Genomic DNA, 20,018 nt, shown 5'->3' with positions numbered 1-20,018 from the left:
CCCTGTCAATCTTCATTGTACCTTGGTGGGAGCCCTGATTATTCTTGCAACCTTCATCAATAAAATGCAATTAATCAAGAATGAAGCTGCGTGTCTTATTTTTGGCCTCTCCAAAAGGCAATACTTCCAGATGCCCACTCTACTTTCTCCTTGCTCCTAAGTATGGAGCAGATGATCTTCAAAACATTATGCCAGATTCCCAAATCTCTCCATAAAGTGGCCTCTTCTTACCTCTGTGGTAGAATTCAGCTTTCCCAAGCCCCCACTTTGCTTTGCTAAGATGAGTGGTTTCTTTCCTCCACTCCATTCTAAAGTTATACTGTCCCTACCATGATGGTAGACATTTTAGCCTCTGGGGGCCAGTCAGCGAACAGTCAGCATCCTGCCAGTCCTGTAGTCTGTGAATACCAAACCCAAGAGCTAGTTTAGTAGGCAGTATGCACGTTATGAATTATCACTCACTGAAGCTGTTACTTGGTTATGTCCAGAGTGGATCTATATAAAGCCTTACTGCTATCTCACCTGAACCATTGGCATTGTGTTTATATTGGCCCACTTAAACTGATGTTGAGGAAGTTTTGATTTGGTTAGGTAATCTGGTCTTGGGAAAGGCCTGCTGTGAAGCCTTTGCACTGCTACTGGTATAAAAGATAATTATTCTCAAGATACTGTGCATAGCTCATAGATGCTACTGTGCACAATGACTGCAAGTACCTAAGCAAACGGTTGCAATGTTGCATTCTGTCATACAGCTAAGTCAGGTCCAGAAAGAAGCTGAACACAATTCTTACGTTAACGCATATTTTATTTCTCTCCTGGGTCAAATTCAGAACTGTAAGGTGTAAGGATTATATTGTTCCAGCAGTTTCAACAGTGTCAGTTTTCCCTTAGAAAGTTCACACAGTTTGAACTACTTCTGCATAACTTCCAATCTTGATTATTCTATCTCTGGGCTTCGCCTTGCTTGTCTATGGTTGCTGCTGGGATATGTTCAAGTCCAATCCACATCCTTGTCTCTAGGGAATACTGTTGTTTTGCCACCAGGTTTATTTCGATGATTTTTTTAATGAAAAATATTAATCAAAAAAACTCATAAAAGGGGTAGGGTTGTTTAGGGATAGGGATGAAATAATAGGGAAAGTGGCTCACTGGCAAGCAAAGACAAAGTCTCATTACGTTTTTATTTTTTATTTTTTATATGGGCCAACATATAAAACATACAATTCAATGAGTTTTTTCAATGAAAAGGTTTTGTAAAGAAAACTCATTGGAAAAAAAACTAGCAGCAAAAGAACATCACACTGCCTATGCCTTGAGATGTAGGTAGTAGTAGAGCTTGTCTTTGACATTGGGATTGAGCCAACTGGGTTTCCCTTTCCAGTTTCCACATGTGTTCTTAAAAGCATGCTTTCACCCTTCATGATCATTCCTCGTCACACCATGGGCTTGGCACCCGCAGATTTGGGTATCACCTATGTCTTAGGTCAAACATGCCCTCTCATGCCTTCATTAAGGTGCTAGCTGTGATTTTGCTAGTCTCCTGCACTTACCCCTGATGTTTTCCTCCAACCTCCTCCTAATATCTCCAAGCAAACTCCTTTGATCTCAAACTAACCTCCTCCAGATGACTCCAAGAGACCTCGTTCAGTCTCAATCCAAACTTCTCCAAATGACTCCAAACAGCCTCCTTCTGTCTCAACTCAGCCTCGTCCAGGTGACTACAACCAACCACCTTATTCTGTCTTATCTCCCGTCTTAACTCCAACCCCCTCTCTCCACTCTCCCCCCAAACTCCTTCCTCACTCTCCAACTTACTTCAATCATATCAAACACCAAACACTAGCACTGACTCGCTGGGACTCTGAGTATACATAGTTCTGTGATTCCTCCCTCAGGGTTGGGCTTCCTGTAAAATGCTACACCTTTGTATGTGGATGAGTCGGGGCTGAATTTGGCTGGGCTTAATTGATTAACCTGCATGTGCCTTGGAATCTTGGGGCCAGACCAAGTCTTTAAAAAGGAATATGGGCAATACTGGATTACCCTGTCTATGCTTGGGTGTGTTCTTTTACCCGAGGCTATCTAGGTCTGGTCTTTGCTTGCCAGTGGCACAGAGCATGGTCTCATGCTCAAGTATCTGACGATGGGCAAAGTGAAAGTATATTTAAATGTGCCTCTGTTTCCCTTCAAGAGCACTTTGGGTTCATGCTGCATGGACATGAATGTGATATCTGTGTTTGTATCTGTAGAAGATTACGTGAGAGAGTGGTGTGTCACCAATGTGGGCAGGGACTCACTGTGCAAATGCCGCTAAGAAATGTGATGTTTCCTTAATGCCTGACTGAACCCACAGCACAAGTGCTGTAAGAAAATCTGGTGTGCCTCCAATGCCTGACCAGGCTTGCTAAGTGTAACACCTGACCTGGAAATCCAGCAAGCCAGCAGGGACAATGTGGTTCCTACGCTACGCATGCAAAGTTGCCTACTACCTGGCAATACATGTCGAGGAAGACTGATGGAAGAAATGGGGGTGGATTGCATTCATGACTCTCCTACTCTGCGTGTGTGCTTTGTGTCTTGCAATCTTGCCATTGTCCTGTGCTCTTTATGTAATTAGAAGTGAGACTGCTCTGTATCCTCTCATTGTCTCTCCCTCCCCTTTTACCAGTCACCCTCCACCGATCCACTCGGCTACCTCGAGCATCAGGTGAGGAGCTGATAATAGTCCCAACCAGTTATCGATGCTGGATGGACTAAGACATACCAGCTACCGCAAGTGTGGTATAGCTGTTAAATTCAAGGCAATCTCTGGGTCCATATATTACCAGTGGCTTCAGTGAGGGCACTCTTGTAATCTCTATATGCCAAGTTGCTTCAGTAGATGGCTGTCTGTTGTCTCTGTGCCCAGTGTTCTAATTCTGAAGGAAGGATGTGAATGCATCTTCCCTAGTGTTGTTATGTTTTTTGTGCAGTTTCCTAATCGGTGCATTTAGTCTAATTCCCCCTTTTGTTGATCTTCCAGGACTTCGGGCAGATAAAAGAAGTGGCAGAGGTGTGATCTGATTCTGGAATGTACGTAAGAAGTGGCATTAGTAACAGACCCTACCATTTCCAAAACCATACTCAAAGTAACCTTTCTTATTCTTCTTTTAGGAGTGAAGGTTTAGAAGTTCCCTCCGGAGGATGTCTACCAAAACTGGAAATTAGCAGCAGGAGCTAGCATGAATTTCAGGGAAGCAGTGGCAACTCTATAATGCTGAGCAACATGCATCTGCTGGGAGTGGTTTATATAGGCCAATACCACAATAGGGCAGCTGGGATTCCCAAGACCTAAGCTAACACGAGGATGAAATATACTTCTGGTCCCTTCATGAATGTAGGAGGTCACCAGGGGTCCCTTCTATGCCTAAACCTTCAGGCCCTAACTAGCTGGTCCCACAGCCCCCTTTCTACCAAGAGGCATTGTATAATGGGCACTAGCCCCCATATGGTTAAGGGGCCTTAGGGAAAAAGGTGAAGAACAGGGCCCTGGGGATGAAGGATTGACACTGAGTCAGTGCTGGAGGAAACTGTAATTTTCATCGTGTGTCAGGCTGAGTGTTAGCTATGGATTTCAAGGGGATGTTTTCTCTTTGCTGCATGCTTTACCTCAATTGCAGTGTTCAGTTCTGTTACCAGGGCAGTTTTAATAAACGCTCCTGCTGCAAAATCCATAAGATGCACCTCTTTGGGAGTTGTTACCCTGAAAGGGACAGTATGTCTACTTCGCATGATGTAACTGTGCCCTCCTGAGAGGGGAATGAAGTGTGGAGATCAGGTGATCATCCCCCATACTGATCCCAAGCCCACTATTCACAGGTTTGGTCATGTACCCGGCCCCCGTGGTGAACCGACTAGATGTCTCCAGATCCTGGCAGGGGCTTTGTCACAATACCTACACACAACTTGCAACCTGCATTTGAAAGAAGGTTACATTCAAGCTAATCACGAAACAATACTAAAAGTTTGTCCGGAAATTTCGACCCTTTCATTCCCGAGCCTTTGCACGGTAATAAAATGCCGACCCCCACTTCAATGACTTATGGGAGCAGGGGTTGCAGGAGTGTCCCCTGCTCCCTTTTGTTGGTGTAGTGGGGGTCAGGTGTTGTGGCGGTGTCCCCTGCTTCCATTAGATGTGAGAGGGGGACAATAAAGAAAAAAAAGAAAAAAGGACCCTGCAACGTCAGTTCAGACCCACGTTAGTGGGCGAGAACTGATGCTGCAGGGTCGGGGGGAGACAGTGGCACACTTCACGTTGTGCCGTTGAAAAGGTTAATTAGTAGGGGGTAGGTGGTTGCGGGAGATGCAGGGCACAGTAATCTATGTAATCGCTGCTTCATAATGGTCGACATTATGGGTGGCACAGTGATCACATCGATTCGCTAATCGCAAACAGATTGGTTCCAAATGACTGGGTGTCAGTCAGCTGGGTGCTTGAAACAAACTGGGCATACCATTTGGTTTTCAGCAAGATCACTTTTGTAGAGGAGGAGCCAAATGCCTCTACCGGAAGTCCCGTCCCCTAATCTGCCTATATTTTGGAAGCCGGAAATTGCGACATGCACAACACTGATAATGATACCTATACCGCGAAAGATCTTTCGAAAAAAGGTATGCATTGAGAAAGCCCTATAAAATGTACCCGCGGAGAGATGACAGTCTCTTAAGAGAGATCCCTGAAGATGTGTAAAACGAAGAGAAGGTGGGTGACATCACATGAGTTGAAGACAAATGCACTAAGAAGGATGGTCAAAGACGAGAATGTATAGACCTTATGGAATCTGATGACAAAATAAAGAATAGAGTAACCTTTCATGTGCGGAATGAAGATTGCACGTACGAAGAACACTGAAGAAAATATAAGTCATTTTATAACTGTGCAGATGATGCAACTCAAGTAGACTAAGTAATCATGAATGCTGGCTATACGTAGTGAATAGACTGCAGGCGGTGCCGCCAATATATATAAGTGTATAGAATCTGGATATTCCATGTTGCAACTTTAGTAAGCAGGACCCGTGAAAGAGAAGGGCTGAAGATGTGGTGCAGCAGAGAAAACAGCTGAAAATTGAGGAAGGATCAAGAAGCTATCTGGCCCAGTGTCAAGGGTTGGGGCAGCCAAAAACTGGTTATCTATTCAAGGAGATACAAAGAACATGAGAAGTGAAGCAAGCTCTTGTTAAGGTGCAATGGAAACACACTATGGGCCTCATTACACGGATGGCGGTAAGGGATATACTGGTACCGGTAAGGGTATCGGTAATCCCTTACCGCCTTACTACGAGGTCCTTTGTGGGTCCCTACCTTAATGGCTGGTTTTACCAGCGTTAAGTACGGGACCCACAAAGGGACTCTGAAGGTAATTACGGTACTGCAATTTGCGGTACCATAATTACCGCCTTCCCCATTTCCATTGAGCCCTATGGGGGCAAAATTGGGAATGGGGAAGTGCCATGGTGAATGGGGAATTACCGCCCCCACACACCTTGGAATGGGGCGGTAATTCCGCCATTCACCATGGCGGACTCAGTAAAATATTGGCGGCAACCATGGCACTAATAGTGCCATGGTTACCGCCTTCCGTGTAATGAGGCCCAATGAGTGCTAAGTTTTATTCATGTAATATCATTAAATGCGAAGAAGGAGCTAAACACGGTCTCCTGTCACATGGGGTAGATGGAAATGGAACATGAGCAAGCAGCACCAAGACTTGAAGATAAGAACGTGCTCCCACTCTCTTCTATTCTCAGGAGCAGTGATTACTTTGCAAGGCCAAGTTCAAAAACAATTCAAATGGCAGAAGGCATGAGTGATGATGGATGATGGGCTAATTGGGTGGGGAGGCATGGTCAAGTTCACCCACCAGAACATGGGGTACCAGCTTGCGTGCTGCAAGCGAGTCAAATATTCCAGACGGGTACAAGCATGCCAACCAATTATAGGGGGCCATGTATTGAAGAGCCCTATAGTTTGAGAGCCAATGGTGTATCCTGTATCTAACAGATATTGAGGATGACTTGCAGAAGGGGTGGGCATAAGTTGTCCACCTCACTATAGAGACCCAATAACAATCCAATCCCCTACAGAAAGTATACTTAGATGTTTCCCGTAGACCAACCACATTCCTAAATAAGTTTTCTTAGTTTACCACTTAGTATGATGTCGCGTATGAGTTTTTACGATAAAAGTGTAATTTTTTATGGGAGGCATTGCGATTATGCTGTGAAATGTTCGTTGATGTCTGTTGTACTCCCTGTTTTAGACAATTAAGAATAAAACAGTTTACTTTTGCCAACTTCCTGAGTCGGTCTTATTATTGTTGTAAGAGGTATTCTGCATCCCCATCCATCTAATGACAGAGTACCCATTTAAAAGGGCCTAATGGTTCACTTTAAATATGGTAAGGGCCAGAAGCATTGCCTGTTTTGTCATGTCTTCATTGAGAAGGTTTTGTTTATTCATTTACTTAGAACTCAGAGCCTGCTACCTGCCACTGATTTCAGAACATGTATGGTGTGAAGTCATACATGTAATCCTTTTCATCTCTGTCTGCCAGCAAATACAGAGGCAGTTTTGTTGTGAAAGCTCCTCTTCTTAGCCTCCTTTGGTATACTCCTTCCTCATTTCCTTTCCTCACCCACTTTATCCTTTGTGCTCTGATACAGTTGTTAGTGGTGTGGGGGTACAATAGATTATCAAGTAAATAAATAAATACATAAATTCATCCACACAAGCACAGAAACAAGAGCACAGCCACCCATATAACCAAAAACGCAACCAGACAACGAGACTCAAACATTCTTGTATGTCTACTCAATAACACTTTAACACAAGCGCAAGCACACACACCCCTATCCGCCCAAGCACTAACACAGCCACAGATGCACACATATATGGGGGTCAGCAGGGTCATTTTAGCACGGATTTGTTCTTATTATGTACTTGTATGTCACTATTCCTTCTGCATCCATTGTCCTTCATGCATGCTATCACCCACTCCCTTGTTGTGTCTTTCTCTTCATGTGGGAGAACCCCATGAACCTACCTATTTTGTAATCCCATGGTAAATTAAATGGTTAAAGGAATGCTGCAAAAAAATAATCCAGTAACAGTGCCTTCAGCCAAACAAACACACACACGATCGTACACACACACACACACACACACACTTGCATGCATATAAACAATATCACAATCAATAACAAAACAATTTACAAAAGCAAGACCTATTGGTTTTGCAAAAGCTGTTGTAATCCCACGTCTCACCTCTGCAGCAAATGGTACTCCATCCACAGTGTGCTCCGAACCATGGTCATCCGAGGAACCCCAGTGAATATGCATTTGTTTCAGCCTATAGATTCCAGGGAGTGGCCCACCGCTCAGCACTACAATTCAGACATCATGTTATTAATTTGTATTATTAAATGGTTATGTAAAGCAGACAACTTTCTAGGAGGCTAACAGAGCACAGAATGCATACCTTGAAAAACAAACAAATATGATACAATCCACAATCAGTTAAAGCGAACCAGAAGAGACCAAGAATCAAAATGTGTATGGACATACACATAGTTATATTGTTTTTAACCATCCAATGCTTGGCAGTGCCTTACTGCCTATAATGTGTATCATTTACATTAAAATGTCCGTATACAGTTTTCAGTACACCAGCAAGAGTGTACACACGCACTACTGAGGTTTACTGGAGTTATTATTAACACTTTCGGCTCTGTTAACCTTTTCAGACAGAATTAGAATAAAGGCAACAATAAAATCAACTTTGTTTTAAAAAAACAAGATGCTAGTCAAATTAAGAGAATTTTACAGGGCAAAATCCTAAACTCTACAAATGTCCATCCGGATGGTTTCAACGTTTCACAAATTTTTCAGTGAAAAGTCAATCAGATAACAATACAAATGAATGTACTAAAGCTACACGTGTACTAGTACTCATAATGCTTATTCATATATAATGCTCTCATACTTCCAATATAAAAAAATGGCATGTAAGCTTTAGTATCAGTAAAGCTAAAACTATAATCAAATCCCGAAATTAGTAAAGCAGAGCATCCTCCACGTGCTAGAATTCCTACTAGCTTCCTACCTAGCTCCCAAAGCCAAACTGAAGAATCAGTGAGTAGTCATTTGAAGCATGATACATTGAAACGATGCTCACAATATTGCAGTTAGAAATGTAGCCCTGTTTAGATGGCCCAGAAGCAGTCCACTGGAAACATTCAATTGGAAAAAACAGCAGGCGGCATCAACATAAAAAAAAACTATAAACACGGGGGGCTGGGGGCACTCGTGAGTTCAAACCAGCACGGTGGCTCTTAAGTGAACTCTGCGCCTGATCCCGATATCCTGTAAATATCCTGGTAGCTGGTCCATTGTACTATATAAAAGTGGGCACCAGCTTTAGAGGGGCTCACTCTCTGGACCAAAGGGGCAGCATGGTGGTGGGGCAGATTGGAGCCCGTCGGCAGAACAGAGTAAAGCCCCTGGTGCAATGGAGGTAAGATCAGCCTGACCAGCCACTTGAGTACCGGGGTGCAAAGGAAGAAGCCTGAACATACTGTGGTACGCACAGCAGTGGTGTCATACGGCGTAGCAGTCGAAGAGCACAGTGGACCGGGTAGAGCAAATGCAGGAAGGGGACAGACAGAAGGCCCTGCATGCACAGAGTGACGGCACCGCTGATCTGTAAAGGACTGTGGTAATCAAGGCACTGGGAGCCGCTCGAGGGTGGGTTACACATGGCGCTGTAATACGTGCGCAGAAAACCAGGCCGGAATGTGCGTAGATCGAGGGCCCCAGGGAATCATACGAGCGGCGGCAATAGACAAAGAGAAGGAACTGGCACTGGGAGGGTGCATGTGGGGACCAGGGCCTGGTGCTCCAGAGTGCTGCAAAGTGCAGGGGTAAGCCGGAGAGACTGGCCCGGCAACAAGTGTTCATGTTATCCCTATCTGAGGAAAGATCTAGTTGCCGAGTGAGAGCACAGTTTTGTGCTTGAAGGCTGCAGTAGTAAAGATAGGAGGAGGTACTCTGGAACTGGGACCCCCCCAAGCCAACACTTAGCGAGTAATGCAGTGGGCTGTAACCTGGTGGGGATAAACGTACAGCCCCCAGATGGGAGAAGTTGATGCTCGACAAGGACATACAGAAGTTCAAGCGGTGCACTCAGGTTCAGTACACATACTGTTGCCCAGCTAATCAGAACAGGAGGAGGAGGGCAAAAAGCCCACGAGAAGCCGAGGAGGCAGCAGGCTTGGGGCATGATGGGGAAAGGAGATTTAAACTCCAGTAAACCCTCACTTTTGATGGGCAGCAGGTAGGGAAAAACCCAAAGGGGTTGAAGAGCACACAACCCGTCCTGGAGATGCAAGAAGAGGCACTGAAGTACCCGGAGATGAAAGAAATTCTTCTGCACCTCAGGGATGGCATTGGGAAACTGGACACTAAATTGGACTCCCTATATACGAAAGTGGATCTGATACAACTAAGACTGGACAAGCACAGAGCCATGCTAGAAGAAGCAGAGCACAGGATCTCTGGTCTGGAAGATGCAGCAGCAGCAGTCCCGACCAGATTGGCGGCACTGGAAACAGCGATGAAGGGATTAATGGCCAAGAACAAAGACTTAGAAGGGCGAGCGAGATGGAATAATATACGCCTGGTGGAGGTCCGAGAGTGGCAGGAGATGGGTCGCATGGAGGACTTTTTGGAGAGGATGTGTGTGATGCTTTTTGGAAAGGAATCACTATCGCCACTGTTTGTCATTGAGCGTGCCCACAGGATTCTGGCATCACACTCTATCCCTGGAGCTCCGCCTCGCACCATTATAGCAAAAGTGCTAAACTACAGGTATAGGGACAACTCCTCCGGCTGTCCAGAGAAAAAGGGGACCTATCCTTTGATGCTGATCATATACAAAACATCCCAGATTTTTCGGCATCAGTGCAGGCGCCACAGAGAACCTTCGTCAGGGTGAAACGCAGGCTGCGAGACCTTGATATATGTTACACCATGCTCTTTCTGGCAAAACTCAGGATCCAAGTCGCTGGGAAAACGCATTTTGTCATGGCCCCGACATAGCAGGAAATGAACTGCATGGCAGTAAGAAGAGAGACAATGAAAGAGAAGGTCATGGTGAGGACACCGAGGTGAGATGATGGGAATCCAAAAGTAGAGAATGGGGAGGAATGACTGACTCAATCGACGGTACAGGCTGCCAAGAGAGTCAAAATGCTGCCTAGTGACCAATGTACAGGAGTGAGTCAGTGGCGGGTGCCTGCCACTGGTTGACATTGAAGGAAATGGATCAGGAACAAGAGAGGAGTGGTGGATTGGGGTTGGGGAAAGACGCAGGCACCTTGTGTGGGTTCCATTGAGTATCACTGGAGGGGGGAGGGAATTGGATCTGACAATTTGGGGTAGTTGTCCAGGGGGGAGAAGGGGAAGAGGTTCGGGGGGTGACCAGAGGGCTGGACAAGTTGGAGAGGTTTTCTGGTGGAGAGGGGGGACATGAGGGGTGAGTTCAATGTTTGGGACTACTTTGGAGATTTGAAGTGTCATTCACCAAATGTGACCCTGATGAGACAGGGGAATGAGATAGGAGGGGCTTACAAAGGGTCAGAGACAATGATCACTGAGCAGGGTTATAGTGGAGGAAGCGTGCAGAATGGCTTCACTGAGAAGTGACGGCGGGGCAGGGGGAGGATGGAGGAGGGCTTCAAAATGATGACCTGGAATATTATGAGAGGTTGGCGGCCAGATAAACTGCAGAAAGTTATTTTGTATTTGAAGTGACATAATATTCAAATTGCCTACCTAGAGGAGACCCATCTAACTGAACAGGGAGCAAGTCGATGGGTGGCACAATGGGGCTGCCATCAATATTACTCTCTGCATTCCTCGTATGCGCAAGGGGTAGCTATCCTGATACATAGCTCACTCCAGTTTCACCTTGTCAAAATGACCACAGACAGAGATGGATGGAAATTGATGCTCTCGCGGTACTTGTAGGGGAGGAAGGTTTCCTTGTTAAATACCTATGCCACGAATGTGGATGATCCAACTTTTTTTGAATGGGTTACCTCACATCTGTCACCAGACTCAGGCTCCCTGGTTCTGTGGGGTGGAGACTTCAACACCACACTAAATGAATCGCTAGATAGGTCCTCCGGGGGGGATATAAGCAAACAATAGCAGCTCGATGGGTGCAGGATATATGTGGTATTTATGACCTGGTTGATGTATGGCTGGTAAAGCATGCTGATGGGAGGGATTACACATATCATTCATGGGTGCACCCCACTGCGTCCAGGATCGACTTTATTTTTGCCTCTCAGCGATCAGGGATACTTCTTGGACCCTGGGAGATTCTTCCATGGACGATATCAGATCACTCACCAGTGACACTGGAGTGCCTCACAGCTTGGGGTAGGGGGGCAATCTGCCGATTTTATATCGGAGGCTCTAAAGGATACACTCTTTGCACTGGCCGTCTTTGAGCTCAATGATGGCATGGTAAACTCCACAGGGGTACTCTGGGAGACCTTTAAGTGCTATGTTAGGGAGGTTTGCATCGGTAAGGAACAGGGGAATCTAAAAGTGATCAGAGGAGAGCTAGCGGCCAAGAATTGGATGCATTCCAAGCAAATGCACTGAGAGAAGTATGTGACCACCACAGGGTGGCTCGGGTACGACAGTATGGAGAGGGACAGAGAGCGTGTGCCTTACTTGCAAGACCTCTCAAGGCAGGGAGGTGACCCACGCCGGTGGAGCATGTGATTGATGCCAGGGGGGAATCAGTTCTCAAAACGATTGCCATTGGGAGGCTTTTAGAGACTACTACAGCAAATTGTACACGTCGAGAGTGGCGTAATCAGAAGGTGAAATTCAAAGGTGCTTGACCAAGGTGAGATTATTTTGGTTATGTCCAGAACAGATGGAATTTCTTGATAGGGACATATCAGTGTAAGAAATATCGGGTGTAATTAAGGCTCTGCCGGGGTTCCAAATCACCAGATGGCCACATAGGTGAGTTCTACAAAGCTTTCAATCACGAGGTGGCACACCAATTGCTACAGGGGTACCAGGAGGGGGTCCAGCTAGGGACTCTTCCACAAACACTAGGGGAGGCTACTATAATGCTGTTGCATAAGGCCAGTAGACCGTCCCGGTAGGTGCACCTCTTATAGGCCTGTATTTCTCCTCAATCTCAACAACAAAATACTGGCTAAGGATTTTGCGAACAGGATGCTACCTCTTATTCGAGATCTAGTCCTACCAAATCAATTGGGATTTATACCCAGAGGAGCACCTCCTTTGGTTTGCAGAGGTTCTTTGCCCTGCTAGAGAAGGGTGGGTTCAGACACCCCTGGAACGGCCGTGCTATTGGACGCAGAGAAATAGTTTGACTTGGTCGAATGGCCATTTCTCTTTATGACACTGAAACAGATGGGTCTACAACACATGTTTCTGCAGTATGTGGCCCTCTTATACACCACCCCCATGGCTCAGATAGCTATAAACGGGGAAGAATTGAGGCCACTGGAGTTGGCAAGGGGGATACGTTATGGGTGCCCCTTGTCATCATTACTGTTTGCTCTTGCCATCGAGCCACTGGCTGTACCAGTAAGGGAACAGTACCTCCAAAGAGGTATTCAATTTTATACTCACAGAGTCCTCTTTTATTTGTATGCAGATGATATTGTGCTCTTTTTAAGAAATCCAGTAATGAGGCAGATTATACGGTTTGGGGAGTTGTCTGGGCTGAAAATGAATGTGGACAAATCAGTGATAGTCCCACTCATGGACGACATAGTAACCTTTAGGGGTGATTATGGATTCCGCTGGGAACACAAGAATGTTAAGTACGTAGGGTTGGAAATAGCCCAGGACCTGGAGGTCCTGTTTAGAGAAAGTTATGGAAGGGCATTGGAGAAAATGCAGGAACAGTTGAGCAGATGAGCGGGACCCCCCCTTAACTAATAGGAAGGGTGGCGGTGATCAGAATGGTGGTATTACCCAGATGTTTATATTTGTTTCAGAATACTCCTGCAATCCTCCACATGTGCTTTTTCAAGAAACTGCAGGGGATGATGCAGGGTTTTCTTTGGGTGGGGAAAATGCCCAGAGTATGCTAGGAGGTGCTTACGAAAAGCGGTCTAGCACTCCTGGATTTGTACAATACTATTGGGCAGTGCAGGCACAGTTTATATCGTATTGGTATGAAGAGCGACCTAGTCGACCCCATGCGCAGGTGGAGAGAATGAACGCGGTGCGGCGCTGCACCTGCTGAGGGAATAGATTATGAGGATTACGTCACGGAGAGCGGGAATTGTAGGGTGGGGTCAGGCACATGCTGGGCATGTAGAAAAATAGCTGACAAGCTAGGAGTGGCAGTTCTGTATTCCATGACACTGCCCGTATGCCATATCCCAGGCCTGGGGCTCTCCAAAGAACAAGGATCCAGTAAAATGATGGAGAAAGTGGCAATTGCAAAGATGGGGGATCTTTTCATGGACAATCAGTTTCTGACACTGAAGGAGTTAAAGCAGAAGGGGGGAATATAGCTTTGGATGTATTTCTGTACTTCAGGATCAGCAATGAGCTGAGGGCTTTCTTCCCCTCATTCCACCAACAGCCCCCCATTTTTGCCTTATTACGTGAAGTGATCGTAGTGCAAGGCGGAGGGGAGCTTGGTGTCCCAAATCTACAGGAAAATGAGGGCAGCGATTCCGAGAGGGGATGACGGGGCGAAGCAGGGGTGGGAAGAGATGCTCGGAGTGGAGCTAGATGATAGTGCATGGAGGTACATCGAAGCCCAGACACAGAGGGTATCCCTTAATGCTAGGTAAAGGCAAATACACTTCAATTATCTACCCCAGCCTCACTACACCCCAGTCATGTTGCAAACATGTTATGAAGAGTTGCATGTAGAATGACCCAGATGCACAGAGCCGGAAGCCAAGTTTGTTCACCCTGCCTGAAGGTGTCCACCAATTAGACAATTTTCGGAGGAGGTCTTTGACACCCTGTCCGCAATATTGAAAGAGTCAGTCGAGGCGGATCCTTTGTTAGCCCTACTGGGCCTCACTCAGGCACTGGCCTGACCTTACCGCAGGTAAGCTGGACTGTTGCTGACCCTGGAGCATAGGAGAATAGCGATGGGGTGGTGGAGGGGTGCAGGACCCAGGAGAGCACAATGGTTGGAAGACATAGATTATTGCTATGATGTGGAAGTTGCATATTTACGTACATTGCCACTACCCGCCAGACCCATGGATGTGTGGGGGCCATATGTAGAATTTCTGATGGGTCCAACGAGCTCTCAGCCTACGGTGCATTAAACTGTCAGTTGCAGAGGGGGGGCAATGTGACCTCTGCTCTCAACCAAAGATAGGTCGGAAGTGCAGGAACAAAAATGCGAGAGTTGGGAAAACACTGGGTCCTAGGAAAATTAATGCATAACCTTTTTTTCTTTTAAAATTGAAGGTGCACATTGTCAAGTATTCTAATATCCTTATCAACAGAGTGACACTCATATTGGAATGTTAATGGGTTTGTTGGTTTTTGTTGTTGAAAATCAATCAAATAAAACAATATATATAAACATCATCCACTAGTAAAGTCTACTGTCATGTTTCAAAATGCTTCAGAACATAACCTACTTGCAAAAACCAAATCAAAAATAGTCCAGATGTCTTGGAAAAAGTGGACATCTATAAAAGATGCAAAACAGACAGCTGTCTTTTAAGTCAGTTTGATGGCAAGCTTCCCGGTCCATGGTGTTACACTGTGTGCAATGTTCCCAGCACAGGATTGCCTTCTACGTTTAATTCTCCTCAAGCGCTCAAAAGGTTCAACTTTCTTTAGCCATTTGGATGTTTTGCACAGTTTCCCAACTGGATCACCTGGCTACACATCCCCTGTCAAATGTAATGTACCACAGAGCGTTTAATCCTGGCTAGCAGGTTTTCTCTTTGGCTTGGAATTCACCATTTCTTTTACGGCTAAATCAATCTTCAACCTTTTTAGACATTTAGGGCCTTGATTTGGCTAAAGGTCTTCGGGAATATGTTACAGCTTTGAGTGCAGATGGCTGCTTCTGGGTGACCTCCAAGTCTCCAAGTGCCATTTAGTCAAAGCTCACAGGACAATGGGCTAGAGTGAAAGCATCAGCAAATGTCTTTAGACTTCAGTTTACGTTTGTCATGGGCCTGGTTGTATTAGCAAACATTCAGTAAAAATGGCAGGCAGCATATTTGTTCAGTGGCCATTTTGTGAATTAGAAAATGTAATGAAATAGTGCTGTGTCTGAAAGAGTTAATCAAAGATAATGAGACTTTCAGAACATAATGTTAAGAGATGTGTACACGAACTGCATTCAAGATGCAATAGTGTGATGACTAAAATGTATGCATTTTGAGCACTGAAAAAATAAATGTTGGAAGGTTCTATTGTACTGTTAACACTTAAATAATGGACAAACGTTAGATAAGCAATTATTTTGAAAGAAAATGTGAAACCCTTACTAAATGCAGTAATTTACAAATGTGCCTAAATGCCAGCAGCACATCTCAGACTCTATGTGCAATTTGTTTTAAATACTGCAGCATGTTTTACCGATTCTATGTAATTTTTCGGATTTCTGAAAGTCGCACATAAAAAAGACCGATTCATTTCGGTCGATTTTCTGCAGCCCCCAGAAAGCTGGAAAATGACATGACAGAATGCTTTTTTTAAATTCGGGGTTTCACCTCCGATTTCCCCTTTGCTCCTCGCCACCCCATCTCTGCCCCACCCCACATAGACACACGCATTTGCACACAGTTATACACACACACAAACACACAGAGACATGCACACACAGACACACAGACACTTACCCAGCACTGTCAGCCCCTGCGCGCTCTCTAGTATGGCAGGGGCATGACAGTTCTATTTAGAAGGACTGCTCCGTGTGGTCACGGAGCGGTCTTTCTAAATCAATTGTTTTTCCTTTCGGCAAAAAAAAGGAAAAGTGTTTTGACCTAATACAATTTTTCCCATAGTGAACCTGCACCCTAAATTACATTGGGCCTCATTACGAGTAGGGCGGTATGGGTTAAAGGTCACCGGTAATGAGACCGGTGCCGATAAACCCTTACCGCCCTATTACGAGTTCAAATAGCGGGTCCTTTCTTAACGCCTGCTTTTAGCAGGCGTTAAGGACGGACCCGCAAAGGGACTCCGGGGTCAATAACGGTACCGTAATTTACAGTACCGTTATTGCCGCCTTCCCCCTTCCCATTGAGCCCTATGGGGGCTCAAATGGGAATGGAGAATGGCCCTGGTGAATGGGGAATCACTGTGTTTCTCAAGCCCCAACAGAGGGTCAGCCAAACCCGAACCGATACTGAGGAAGATTCTCCTATTATGGAACAGCACAGAATGATTCTCCATCAGCTGACCTTTCACTTGAATCCCCCATTGACAAAAATTCATTACTGAATTTGTGTTTAAGTTTACAAAGGGAAGCTATAGGTGACACACATGCCACAGACAGCCGATGTGTCTCTCAACTAGATACTGTTGTGGATCGGATACCCATGATCTCTTCTAACTTAACAGCATCTCTGCATTTAGCCCGAATCATGGCAAGGGCGTTCGCATCATCCCCAAGGGACAACTCAAGCTTTTCTGATTCTGACTCGTCAGGAGATGATCCCCAATCCGAGCTAGAATTCCTGATTTTACTAAAAGCTCTTTTTTCCCTGTGCAACAATATACACAAGGAACAACAGCGGATCAATCAAGGACTCAAAAGCTTAGTGGATGTGGTCTTAACATTGTGTGATCCCCAGGCTATTTGAATAACTTTGGAGTCAGAGGCACAAGAGACAAGCATCCACTCACCAACTATTGTAATATCTGATATGGGGGGACATGTCTGAAAGATCCCAAATGAACCATGGTCATATTAAACATGCTGACAAAGAGGGAACAAATAATAACATTAATAACCAGAGATCAGCAAGTAAGGATAGGAATTGCTTGATTGATCAAGGAATTACAACCTAAGCCTCATCTTGTAAAAAAAAACGCAAAAGAGGAAGCACTTGTCAGTTAATTTCCAGCAAGCCACAAGGAAGAAGCCAAAAGGGGTGTGGTCCACACACAATCATTGGCAGCATTGTTCCCACAGAACCTTGGATGCAGAGAGACTGGTAAAGGTTTTGAACATGTTCCCTTAGTTGTGCATAGTGCTGGAAATGATAAACCACAATGCACTGCTCTAGATTCCTCGGTCAATCAAATGAAAGTGGGCAAGCTGTGAATCTTATAAGTGTTGCTGATAATTGCCCCCATACCTGGCAAATCACTGAGTTGTCAAGAATGGCTGAAGAGGAAAAGGGAGGCCTGGCCTCTGAGCAACCAGTGGAGCGATTGCCTATGAGTATCATACAGGGTGAACATGATCATGCACCTGTGGGTCCCCAGGGTAATAAGTGTTCGAGGTCGCCGTCTTCCACTGCGGTAAAGTTCACCCCCAAAGTAGAAGGGTATTGTGGGTATTCTGGCGCACTTGCGAGCAAGATTACAAAAATTGACACATTTGCAACATCTGCCAGCCCTTTCTTGGACCGATCAAATGCTTTGGAGCTAATTCACCAAGTTCCAGCTCTGCAAATCCATATCTCCCACAAATCATTTCTGTTGGAAATACCAGGTGTGCCTTGGGAGGCAAATTGGGAAATTGTACATCTTGTATCACCAATTGCGTAGAGCAGATTATATCATATGCTCAAAGGTTCCTAGAGATGTGCTATGTATTCAAGAAATGCCTTGATCCAATCCAATCAAAAAAGCACTCTAAGAACTGGGAACATTGAAGGGTAAGAACAGGATGTCAGATATTGCAATTAAGGTTTGCACTTTACTAAGCTTGAGTTCGGAAGTGCCCATAAGCTATAAGGATTTACTAAATGAGGGTACTGAATTTGATGAGTTTTTGTGACCTTTTAAGGCTGACTCTGGGCAATTGAAAATTAAGTATGGAACACTACAGGATTTAGTTATTTTATTAATAATCCAGTAGGTCTTGCTTAGCTAATTCAGTCAGATGTCTTTCTATTAACAAGAAACGGGGTTAAATAAAAACTATCACCTTGATGGAGATAATATTTGACAGAAAATGGCCCAACAAAATTGAACTGGTCGACTGTTAGGTGGTCTAATAATGTGGCTGGCAAATCAGATAACAGTCAATGAGTTTCTACCTGCATGTCAATGTCAACACATTTTCGCTGGTGTTATTGATTATAGGTGGGTGGGGAACACATTGTACGCATTGATTATTAACATGTGTAACCCTACAGGAAATGGAAAAACAGACGCTATTATCTCCCATGTTGAATATTAATTAGATATGTGGTTATGTGAGAACCTGAATGGCCAGTACTCTATTATTGATGATTTAAATTTCCAATGCCCGGTCTAACAATGCACCTGCACTTATGAGGAATGCTTGATGACAAATGTATATGGAGTAAGGGCCATAGATCAGGATTATGAGGTAATGACTGATGACCAATGTTCCCTCTAAGCTGTGCGCATGTGTGCTTGCCAAGCTTCCTTCTGGGTGCCGCTTAGAAGAATTTTAACAGCGCACACAGAAAATTCTCATCTATTCAAATAAGATTTAATAAGGCACAAATCATAGCAGGTACCTAATATTTGCTTTCTCTCAAAATGAAGCAAAATTATACTAACTATTCTGTATTTTCTGGTGTAACCTATTGGCATTGTCCTACTATGCAAGCTTGACATTGAAAACCTAAAAAATCTAAAAATAGAATACATCCACACAAGATTAAAAATTAATATGAAAAATTGGCTCCATGAACAGAACATATAACTAAGATATTTCTGGACACATTAACTACATTTTCTTCCCTCCCCATCCAGAATTCTATTTATGACTCTACCACATATTTACCATATGACTCGAACTCTGCATCAGGCCACATTCAGATATTACCAGACAACCTTGACTCTGCCTAGCTTAGCTCAGCAAAAGGTTACCAGACTTATTACAAGTCTTGGTTAATGTTATAATATGAATGACGTTCAAGCACAAGAATTTCTGTTACTCATGGTGCCTTAGTAAAAGCATTAACCACAGTAACCCGAGTGCCAGCTCAAATATCGGGTACTGACTGAGTAAGCAGGCTACTAGGATATTTAACCTCACCCCATGGTTCTCATGCTTCCTATTCTTTGTACATATGTCACACAAGCACTTTGAAGAGCCCCACCTTGCAAGTTAACTCATTTGCCCTATGAGGATTTTGAGTAGGCAAATGTCATGATCAGCGTCTCCTACTTTAGCATTGTTAACATTACCCTATGGGTGAAGAGCAACATTGCAATATGATATGATATGTTATTTATAACGTGCCTAATACCCAGAGGTTTCTAAGCACAGACCCAGGGATCAAACCTGTGGTTCTCCCTGTCATCTTGCTTGCAAGGCGAGCACGTTGCCCCTGAGCTATCCTCCCGAGTATCATTTAGTTGGCTTGTAATGGCATATTTGTTAGGGACTTTGCCTGGCATTATTCATATATAAAATTATGACAGCAATATTCAGGTAACTAGAATGCTTTTCACACAATCTGCAACCTTTCAAAATGTTCAGAGTTCCATGGGGCATAGACCTTAACAAATTATATGTTAACTCTCTGCTACACAAAGATGGTTTCAGTGAGCACTTGTCGAAACCTACTGAACAATTGAAAGGTGGGGTATGTTGCAAACAATCTTGTATGCACTTCATAGTAATTGTGCACATGCAGATTTATGACATTTTCTTAAATTGCACATATCATTATGAGGCTTTACATTGGATTTGCTTGCAAAGTATTGGGGTATGCAAATATCCCAGTTAGAGTTTTACTTCTACAACCCCTCACTCTTTACAGAGC

At 44.6% G+C, this 20,018-nt stretch overlaps 1 protein-coding gene across 4 annotated transcripts in view; it reads right to left on the bottom strand.

Annotated features, from left to right (window-relative positions):
- The window catches only part of LOC138497684 (carbonic anhydrase 2-like), a 260,205-nt gene that overhangs the window by 218,397 nt on the left and 21,790 nt on the right, over positions 1 to 20,018 (bottom strand). For all 4 annotated transcript variants that reach the window (XM_069621296.1, XM_069621297.1, XM_069621295.1 and 1 more), the window contains exon 2: positions 7,306 to 7,424. In XM_069621296.1, the coding sequence (XP_069477397.1) occupies positions 7,306 to 7,424 (119 nt within the window). The remainder of the gene's footprint in view (positions 1 to 7,305; positions 7,425 to 20,018) is intronic.

Source organism: Ambystoma mexicanum, chromosome 5q, assembly GCF_040938575.1.
Source record: "Ambystoma mexicanum isolate Mex_15411 chromosome 5q, UKY_AmexF1_1, whole genome shotgun sequence".
Classification (NCBI taxonomy): domain Eukaryota; kingdom Metazoa; phylum Chordata; class Amphibia; order Caudata; family Ambystomatidae; genus Ambystoma; species Ambystoma mexicanum.
This window is presented reverse-complemented; position numbering and strand designations above follow the sequence as displayed.